The 10381-nt window shown below is 41.8% G+C and overlaps 1 protein-coding gene and 1 non-coding gene across 2 annotated transcripts; both read left to right on the top strand.

Annotated features, from left to right (window-relative positions):
- The first annotated feature begins 143 nt into the window (after window positions 1-143).
- ankrd16 (ankyrin repeat domain 16) lies at window positions 144-9173 on the top strand. Its single transcript, XM_042402783.1, has 7 exons — window positions 144-623; window positions 5593-5813; window positions 5977-6019; window positions 7020-7128; window positions 7252-7413; window positions 7560-7638; window positions 8138-9173. Exons 1-7 carry the CDS (start codon window positions 286-288, stop codon window positions 8302-8304), a joined length of 1119 nt encoding a protein of 372 aa, XP_042258717.1. The 5' UTR covers window positions 144-285; the 3' UTR covers window positions 8305-9173.
- On the top strand, window positions 733-820 carry trnay-gua. Its single transcript is given in 2 exon segments — window positions 733-769; window positions 785-820. It is a non-coding gene; the product is annotated as a tRNA-Tyr (tRNA).
- Window positions 9174-10381: the final 1208 nt, after the last annotated feature.

The following is a 10381-nucleotide window of genomic DNA, read 5'->3' as shown; positions in this document are numbered from 1 at the left end:
TACTGTAAGGTTTAAGAAACAATAGCCCAACACGAGTATCAAAAAATGTAAATTTTACAATAAATGATAACGACAAAAATAATTGTTAGTGCACATTTTGTATAGCTTTGACAGAAACAGTGTAAGGTCATGGTTGGCCATTTGATATTTTTGCTACTCTGTGAATAAAGCTGGTAACAACACTTCTCTCCAGCATGTCTTCTGACAGTTAAGAGTTGTATTTAATCACAGTTTGACCAGTAAGTGACTTTGCGCTCCAGCAATAGTCTCTACCCTCCACCCAGCATGGACGAAAACACTTTAAAACTGCTGGTGAAGCTCACTCAGGAGGGACAGTGCGGCTCTCTGGAGGAACATATAACATCAGGCGGCTCGGCGGCAGTGCAGGCTGTCTGCTGCAAACACTTCGGCCGGTCTGGAGACACTTTGCTGCACTACGCTGCCAGACTCGGACACCTGGATATTGTGGAGTATCTGATAAAGCGGGTAGGCATGGATGTGGAGGTGTACAACAACGACTACAAGAGGCCGTTGCATGAAGCTGCGTCCATGAGCCACCAGGCCTGTGTGAGCTACCTGCTGCGGGAAGGAGCCAAGGTGGACAGTCTCAAGAAGGCTGACTGGTAAGGATGACCCTATTAACCTGGTCACAATTGAGCGAAAATATTGTATACACGTACGGCGCCATCTGTTGGCTTTAAAAAGCAACTGTCACCCCTGTGCAGTCAGCTCCCTTCGATAGCTCAGTTGGTAGAGCGGAGGACTGTAGTGGCTTCAAGCTGAAATCCTTAGGTCGCTGGTTCGAATCCGGCTCGAAGGAGAGATTTTTTGGCCTTGATCAACAGCAGGCCGCCTACAAATCGCGCCTATTTCAGTTTCACTCGTTCAACTGGTTGATTACCCGGCTTTGTTGAATACTCGAGCCTTCTTTCTTGTTCTCGTTCTCTTTTTCTTTTCTTTTCTGGGGACAGTTCGGCCATCAGCAATGAATCGAAAGTTTCGTGCTCCCCAAATATATTAAAAATGATATTAGAACAATCTTCCATGTTTCTTCCGTGTTTTCTGATGGAGTAAAAGCTAACGTTAACGGTTTTTTGCCACACGGTGTCGCGAATGAGCTGACGTTGTCAAATTTATCGGACTTATCTCTGCGGATTGATATGATTGGACGTGGTCATAATAATGGTCTGTTATTCTTAGCATTGGTCTGCTATTCAGAAATAACAGACCGTAGAATACCGTAATTAACCATCTCGAGGATACCGTCCATTCCTCTCTGTGGAGGAGAAGGGTGTCTTCTCCTGTGGAGCTGGTGCGGAGCAGAAGGTCGTCGGTTCGATACCCGGTCGGGACGGAAAATTAAATCCCGTACATTTTTTTTTCATGTGATCTAACAGTCGGCTTATAACTGGCAGTGTTTTAATAAAGAATAATTCATATTTCAGTGAAGAACTCGCCGCTATCGGGTCAGACGGTAAACTGAGCACTGTCAGTAGTCACGGCATGGAGAATTGAGACAAATCCGGCTCTCCTATTGGTTGCCAAAAGTTGGATTCTCAAAGTTGAGACAAATGGAGCATCTGATTGGCTGTATCGGATCTAATCACGGGATCATAGCCATGGGCGGCTATTGGTCAACTGTTGAGACTGTGGAAACTGAAAAACGGAGCTCGGGTGCTGTCAGCAAGCAGACTGGTCAGCAAACTATGGCGCAAAGTACAGCCGCATCTCGCAAGACGAGGCAGAGAGGGAAATCCAGACTTAACAAGAGACTCTCTTATATAATAACAGGATTAGACTGGAAATGAGTACATTTCTCTTGCCCATAACGCTGACACCAAGAACCACAAAGATCCATGTAAAGAAAACTACAGGTACTGCATCTTTGCTGAGCCTGACAATCCAAACAGGCCCGTTGCCAGTTTTAAAAAAAATGTTTATCCCTTTTCCAACATGACATTAAAGCTTTCTACCTTCACCCACTAAAAAAAGACCAACAGCTACTGATCAAGCAGTGTGGTACTCCCGTGAGCTCAGGCAAATGTTACCCCAAATCAGCCAGGCAGCTGTGCTTTTAAGGACATACACCAATCACAGCTTGAGGAGCACAGCTGTTCACCTCATCTCTCAGGCTGGTCTTGAGAGAAGGGAGTTAAAAGACCTCATGCCAGAAGCACTGATATGAACAAATTTGTTCCTAAGATACATTTATGAATGATTTAAGAACATTTGTGGCATTCATCAGGTCCAGACCTGTTGTACATGTCATGAATAGATCATCTCTGCCTTTCTTCACAGGAGGAGAAACACTTGCTTGACTTACAGTTATAATGTCTTAATCTAAATTAATTTGGAGTGCAAAATTTATATCCTATTTACCATATTATCATCATCATGGCTGCCATTTATTGAAAAAGTTTTTTAGATTTGTAGATTTTTTTTATTGGTGGTGCAGCAGCTTCTACATTTCAGTAGTTTCTAGGGAACTTCTCTCTGTCCAGTATCATGTAGTGTTGCAGCTGACACTCTAACATCACCTACCGTTGGCTATAACATTCTCTCCTTTATTATCTCTGTGACTGTCACATGACGGCCTCTCATCACGGAGCGCTTTGCTTTAGAAAGATGTTTTTTTTTAGCATCTAACTTCATGTCAAAGCATTCCCTCTTTATTTCTGTCACAGTACAGAGCTGCTCTGATGACACGTCAGCTGTGTAAAGTTTTATTAATAGGTAAATAATAGTCTTAACAGTTCAGCTTTACTGCCAGCAGGATAAAGTTACAACAACTTTACGACAGCCGTCAACCATCAGTCAATCCAACCTGTCTGTATGACAGCTACTCATCATTTCGTCTTCCCCCCTCAATGAAGACAACATACAACAGACAGCTTTTCATAACAAGACAACAACAACACTAATAAGCATTTAAAGAAACTAGTGGTGTAAACTACACCTTTCTTTCTGTTTAGTCTTTTCAGTCCACAACTACAGCTCCAGTTTAACCTCAGGCTTTCTGGTCCACTCTGACCTCCGCAGTTGAACAGGATGCTGAACCACCTTCGATGTGTCAATGACAGTCACGTCTGCGCCACACTGGACCTCCGTGACGTTCTCACTTTTGTGTCCTTCGTCACTTGTGCCATTGCTCTTATGTCATCATCACTCAGTCTGCTCTCCATGATCAAGTCATCCTCTCCGCTAACCTGCGCTTGCAATGACTCCCTGGTTTTCAATACATACCTCCTGTTTCTGTGGAAGACATCGGCATTCTCTGTCATGACACTGTGTGACCTGGGAGTGACCTGTTGCAGAACGATGGCTTTTTTAGCCCATGACCGAGGCCTTTTCTCCTGTAGAGGCACAAGAGCAGCGGCTGTGCGATCGTGACACGTCTTGACTTGTCTGCCCGCACCTCATCTCTGTTTTCAGGCGTGCGGGTGCCATGACTGGGCAATCGAGTACGGATCTTGCAACCCAGCAATGGTTCAGCTGGAGACTTGCCACTTTCCAGAGGGTCTGTATGACATCAGGGCCAGGTACGGGTCGGTGTTTTGGAATATGCTGCTTTCTATAATAGTCTTTTCACAATCTGTACCGCCTTCTCTGCTTCTCCGTTGGCCTGAGGATAGAGAGGACGGGAGGTTACATGATTGAACTCATACACTGAAGCAAACGTCTGCAACCTCATGACTGGCATAGGGAAGGCCATTATCAGAAACCAGAGGGATGTCCTGACTGGAAAAGACTGACTTTAATTGAGTTATCACGGCTCTTGATGTGATACTGGACAAGATATGTTTCCGGATAATTGGAATAGTAATTTATAATTAACAAATAGTCTTTGCCCTCATAGTGAAATATATCAATTCCTATCTTTTCCCAAGGCTCTGATGGGATCTCTGTGGTTCCTTTGTTTGTTTATAGAGATGCTCCTGATATGTAACACACTCACTGATCAGCTGCTCAATATCAGAGTTCATGTTTGGTCAGTAGGGAGCCTCACGTGCTCCTCTTTTTGACTTCTCTGCACCCAGGTGCCCTTCATGTATCCTGGTGAGCGTTTCTTGTCACATAGATTTGGGCGCCACGATCCTGTCACACTTTAAGCAGAAGTCCGTCCACCACAGAGCTCTGACTGAATGTGATAATATTGTTTACATGATCTCTTCTTCTATCCCTCTTGGAGATTTCTCATCACTTTCTTCAGAGCGGGGTCGTTAGATGTTTCTGTGGTTGTCTTTGATAGCTGTGGGGGGGGGGGGGGGGGGGGGGGGGGGGGGCAACACTGCAGAGACCATATCTATATGTGGAGCCACGTGCTCCTCTGACTCATTGTTGTGTGTGAGACATGGTGCAGCTCCGGGCAGTGTATCAGCTATGAATATTTGTGTTCAGATGTGAGCTCATAATCATAACGCTGCAGTCTCATCATTAGGTGCGACATGTCACGCAGGTTTTTCTTTGCAGTCCCGAGCAGTGGCTTATGATCTGTTTCTATGATAACTTTAGGAAGTCCAGAGATGTAGGTTTGACATTTTTCACACACAAAAGCCAAACCAAGGCACTCTTTTTCAATCTGTGCATATCTGCACTCTGTAGCTGTCATGGGACTCTGCAGCAGCTCTGTACCCTGTCAGGGTTTATTTCCTAATAACGACCAGCTCGCTGTACATTATCCTTTACTTAACATACATTTATAACAACATATACAAACCAAAGAAAAGCAGCAACAGTAAGCTTATCACTATTATTCCCAGGAGCAAAGCTTCTGCATTAATCAAAGATAAATCCCTGACAGTCTTTCAAAAACCCAAAAGTTCTGTTTGAAAGATATTTCCACAAGCCTCATCAAAATCAAAATATTACGTCGGCTGCACAATAAACCACATTTTAAACCTGTTTCCCAACTGACTATTTCCTAATCTAAACAAGATGATCAATCTGACGATGCCTCTGACAAAAATATGAACATATTAGTGTGTTTACATTTTTCTTGCATCATAGAAAACGAGCAAGAAGAATTTAAATTGGCCCTAATCACTTATTATTAGTGCAAATGCTCTATGTGATTCAATTGAATAACTGAAAAGTGATGATTTCACATGGCCAATGGGATGAGATGGTGTCAAAGATTAAAGATTAAAATGAATGATTTAATAATTCACTGTGAACTATTCACCACATTAATAGTAGAATTTAACAAAGTATTCCATTTCAAAACACTGATTTTTTCTTTCCTCTGACATGTTTGATCAAGTTTGCACTGTGTTTTTACATTTTGTATCTTTGTACATTTCATTTTCTGTTTAACACTACTGCCATTCTTTTTTATTATTATACATGTATAAGTTTAAAACTAACAGTGTTGGGATAAGTTCTCATCATTATTTATTATTTATTTTAGGTGGATCAATCACTGATGTTTCTCAGCATGTGTAATAATATTGATCAAATTATTTTCTGAGCTCTTTATTTGCAAGATAACTATCTTTAAACACATGTAATCGTTTATTAAGTAAAGCGTGTAATGTGATGCGTCAAGTAGATTCAGTCCAGTTCATTCGGTCAGTGTTGCCTCTCCTCTCTCAGGACTCCTCTGATGATGGCCTGCACTCGGAGGAACCTCGACGTGATCCAGGAGCTGCTGTGCCACGGCGCCGACCCCGCGCTGAGAAACAAAGACGGCTGGAACTCCTTCCACATCGCCTGCAGAGAGGGCGATCCTCTGGTCATACACCACCTGCTTCTCATCGCGCCGGACGTCTGGAAGACGGAGAGCGGGACGCGCAGGACGCCGCTGCACACTGCAGGTGAAGCATTCTCACATCCTGATGTCCTGACTTCAGGCTTGTCTTAAACAATTATCTCAGATCTGAGACAGTCTTAAATTGTAAGGGTTGTGTAAGTGTGTGTGCTTTGATGACTGAATAAAGTGTCATATTATAACTCATGCTCTCTCTGTTCATCATCCAGCGATGCACGGCTGTGAGGAGGTTGTTAGGATCTTGCTGGAGAGGTAGGAATGTGTATGTAAAGTCAAATTTGTGACGTGTTTCAGTCAGCTCTGGAAACACTCTGATAAAACTTACAAGCATAAACATAAATGTGACCCAGAGGTCGCTGGTTTGATCCCTTGTTTGGCAGGTTGAATGTGAGTGGAGAAACACAGATAACTGCTCCAGTGAAGCGACCAGTAGATCAGATTCTTGTTGTACTGGGCAGCTTCCAAAAAAAAAAGAGCACTGCCCTCAGTGAAAGTACCCTGCAGGAATAAAGAGGAAAAAAAGAGTGTTTCCAGTTTTCAAATATGATCTGTGCCTGTACACAGTGTTGTACATGTGTATGATGAAGTGCTTTACATAAGACATAAAAAGGCATCAAGACAAAATATAACAGAAACATAAGCAAATATGTAAAGACACATATAAATAGAGGTGATTAAAAACTGAGAGCTGCTTCTCTGTGTTTAGTTTTGACTGTGGGGACAGAAAGCAGACCTGTCCCAGACGACCTGAGAGACCCAGACGCTTCATAACGTAGCAGCAGATCAGAGATATATTGAAGTCCAAAACCATGACTGCTTTATAAACTAACAGTAGTCATTTAAAATCAGGACTCTGGCAGCAGCATTCTGCTCCTTTTTTTTTTTTTTTACAGAGACCTGTCAAGTTAACATGACAGGCAGGCTTTTCTAAATCCTGCTGAGACATAAATCCTTTCATTTCTGGATATATTTTTAAGGTGACAGTAGACTGATTTTGTTATATGAATGTTAAAATGTAGGTTTGTGTCCATAAACACACCAAGATATCTGCCTTGGTTTGTACTCTTTAATATTAGGGATTCAAGGTGAACGCTGACATTTAAATGTTTCCTGTTTGGTGTCAAAAACACATTTTAGGTTTATCCTTGTTAAACTGGAGGAAAGTTTAGCAGTATACCTGCAAAACATGGAGTTACAATCCTGTTTCCATTTGATTTTATATATATATTTCCTTCACTGGCCCTCCTTCCAGATGTGGCTACACCCCAGACGTTAGAGACAGCTGTGGAGTCACTCCTTTCATGGACGCTGTGAGGAACGGACACCTCTCAGTGGCCAGACTGCTTTTAGAGGAGCACCAGGTAGAACGAGGCAATTTTAATCCAGTAGTTTTTACATTTTTACAGTTTTTCCAGTAGCGCTGGATGTAAAAATACAGATATTTATGTGAGCTGTCCGAACCCTGCCTGTGTGCACTGCTGCAGGCATCTCCAACAGCAGCTGACGTACTCGGCACTCAACCGGTGCACCAGGTCGCTGTCACCGGCCAGGACGAGGCGCTGCGGTTCCTGGTGAGGGACCTCAATGTAGACGTGAACCAGAGAGCGACCGGCATCCAGCTCACTGCCCTGCATTACGCTGCCAAGGTTAAAGAGTCAGTTATTTCTCTTAGATTGAAGGAAGCTGTTCAATCATTATAACTTGCTAAATCCTGTCGTTAAGATGGGAAAAATAACAGAATTACAATATGAAAATGTTCCCACTTGAATGTGTGTTTTTCTGTGTTTTTCAGGAGGGTCACACGTCCACTATAAAAACACTGCTAGAGTTGGGAGCGGATCTTCATGCTCGGGACAAAAAGGGAAGAACTGGTAAGCAGTGTATCAGGCTCCGTGTTTTGTTTTTCTACAAACTTAAAGCTCCTGAAAAGCTTTGTTTCAAATCTGAAGTATTTCTCTGTAATATAAAATATTCCTGGCTAAATAAGCAACAATAAAAACTCAAATTTGGCGGAAAAAAGTCTTATTTATTGAGAGTTTGAGACTCAGCTAATCTGCTCCATCAGGACTGTGCGGGTGTGGTTGAATAGGATTTGCCTGACAGCATTAAGCAAACAACCCCTCAATTGTCATCACATTTTGACTCAGATGTCACTAAATCCTGATTGGTGTTCGGAGGCATGTGACATCACTTGTCTCACATTCCAGGCACCCAATGGGTTCAGTCCATTTGGGAACATTATAAAAATCAACTGAGCAACGAAACTTGCGGCAGATAGACAATCCATCACTGTCTGTAAACACCGGCCACCATATTTATTCTATCAGTCAGGGTCTTTTACTACCCTCATGTTTTCTCTTCTCCTCCCAGCTCTTCACATGGCTTCCATCGGGCAGCACGCAGACGCTGCCAGAACGCTTCTGCAGCTCGGACTCAAAGACTCAGAGGACACATCTGGCATAACAGCACGGCAGCACGCCAAGAGACCAGACCTAGTGCGAGTATTCGAATGTGGCTCGTCAGACAGGAACAGTTAGTATAAAACAGTGATATAAAAACAGTGATTTGCAGTGGGTTATGTATTATTAATTTAATAGAAGTGAGGAAAATAACCTGAAACGTGTCATGGGACTGCGGTTGATCATTTCAGATGGTGTGGGTGGATTACAATAACACTTGTGTGGAGTTGTGCAGTGTATTCCTAAGAAGTGGGGGTATTAGTCACATGACTTGTGTAACTCCTGAAAGAACAAAACATTCTTCCTCATACAAATAAAATGCTGAATTCATAAAAAATCTGCAAGCAAAACAATTCTCAGCGTCTGGTATGAAAACATGCTTACAGTGGCTGATAATAGTTAATATTAACAAACTTTAGAGAGATATTGCTCTTTAACTGATGTAATTGAGTCAGTTTGCTGACTTTATGACTTCCACTTGTCTTATCATCATCATGTAACTGCAACTCATGGCGACAGCTCAACAAAAGTTACATCATCTGGCTTTAAAGTTCTGTTTTATTTACACGAGACCTGAGCTGGGTTCTAGTGACTTGAGACTCGACTTGGACTACAGACCTTTTAATCGCGTTTGTGGCGACGAGACCGATCACATCGACCCTTGTACGTATGCATCATTTTTTTCCTGGGATCGCTATGCAGTGAGGTTGTGAGACGTGATTGGACACGTTGAAGATAAGAACACCTGCTTGCCTGCACGCTTGCTTGGATGTCTGCTAGGCTGCAATATCACAAAACAAGACCCACGCTTTAAACTCAGCAACCATCTCTGATAGTTCCATGTACTTTGTGGCTGGCTGATGTGTCTTACTTGGTTTGAAAATACTGTTGGTAATAACTAGTGTATGCATGTAAGTGTGTATGAAATAAACTTTGATTTGAATGAAGGGTTTGTGTTATTACTGGGCTCTAATTTGTCTTGACTTAACTGTGTTTTCTTAGACTTAAGACTTGTCAATAGTAGTGTCTGTTATGTGTCTTGCATCCCTTTAGATGCTATTGAGAATTAACTGAGAATGAATAAGTTCATTAGAAAATGCTGAGCTTGTAGATAATGTTAAATTGAGTCCTTGACCTGAGTTTTTGGCTCGTTCAAGGGGGAATTTCACCTTTTTAAAATGCCTGTAACTACCATTAATTTGTTGGCGGACTTTATATCCTATAATACAGACAGATGTGAGAGTGACTAACACAGAGGCTAACGTCATGAATGTCACTGGGTTTACTAAAGAGGTGTGTCTAGTCCACGCTGGCAACACAAATAGTGAAGAGAGACTAACTAAGATGGACTGCACATCATTACACTTCAGTTGTTGGTGGGATTTCTGATATGAGATGATGAGTTTATGTTCTAGTAGAGGATTTTAACACAACATTTAGTCAGACTTCATTGTTCAAAAACCAACTATGAGTGACAGTTTGTGGAATCTGCAGGTTGGGAATGATGAAACTGCAGGGAATACTCAGAATTTAAGGGTTCTGAATATTTAACAATAAATAACATATAAAACAAATGACTTACTAGTTTGTTAAAAAAAACAAACAAAGAACATATACTGTATTAATTCATTCAAGACACATTTTTAAATCTTAAAGTCCCCCTCCACTCAAAAATGTGTTTTTCTTCTTGCAGAACGATGTATGTATGGAGTTTGTTTTAACATTCATCTGCTGAACGAGGAAAATTTCTCTGTGCTCACCTTAAACCTGAGTTCAACATGTATGTATATACAAGATGATTTTGTGACATCACAACTAGTTTGGAGCCAATCATGGTCCAGTATGCAACCTACACAAGTGTTATGTGGAAACTTAAAGCCTCCACAGTGCACAAACACTGAGAATGGACTTTACAGTGAAGTAGGAGACATCTTGTGTCCAGCAGTTCAACTTCTGATATAAACAACATCGACATATTCATTGAGTTAATAAGCTCAACCTATTGGAATCAAGGAAAAACATTGGAACGATGCTATTGATTGTGGTTGATTTATTTATTTATTTTAGTGATTGAAGTTGCAAATACAACATTCTCTACACAAATCTAAAACTGGGTTTATAAAACTGAAACCTTGTATGTGGAAACTTGAAGTGC

This window comes from Thunnus maccoyii, chromosome 23 (genome assembly GCF_910596095.1).
Source record: "Thunnus maccoyii chromosome 23, fThuMac1.1, whole genome shotgun sequence".
Taxonomy (NCBI): domain Eukaryota; kingdom Metazoa; phylum Chordata; class Actinopteri; order Scombriformes; family Scombridae; genus Thunnus; species Thunnus maccoyii.
Note: the sequence above shows the minus strand (reverse complement) of the source record. Positions and strands in the feature narration are given on the sequence as shown.

Coding starts and splice junctions, on each gene's coding strand:
- ankrd16 (XM_042402783.1), top strand. CDS start 286: ATGGACGAAAACACTTTAAAACTGCTGGTGAAGCTCACTCAGGAGGGA. Junction 6,020..7,019: donor GTTAGGATCTTGCTGGAGAG/GTAGGAATGTGT, acceptor CCCTCCTTCCAG/ATGTGGCTACACCCCAGACG. Junction 7,639..8,137: donor GGACAAAAAGGGAAGAACTG/GTAAGCAGTGTA, acceptor TTCTCCTCCCAG/CTCTTCACATGGCTTCCATC.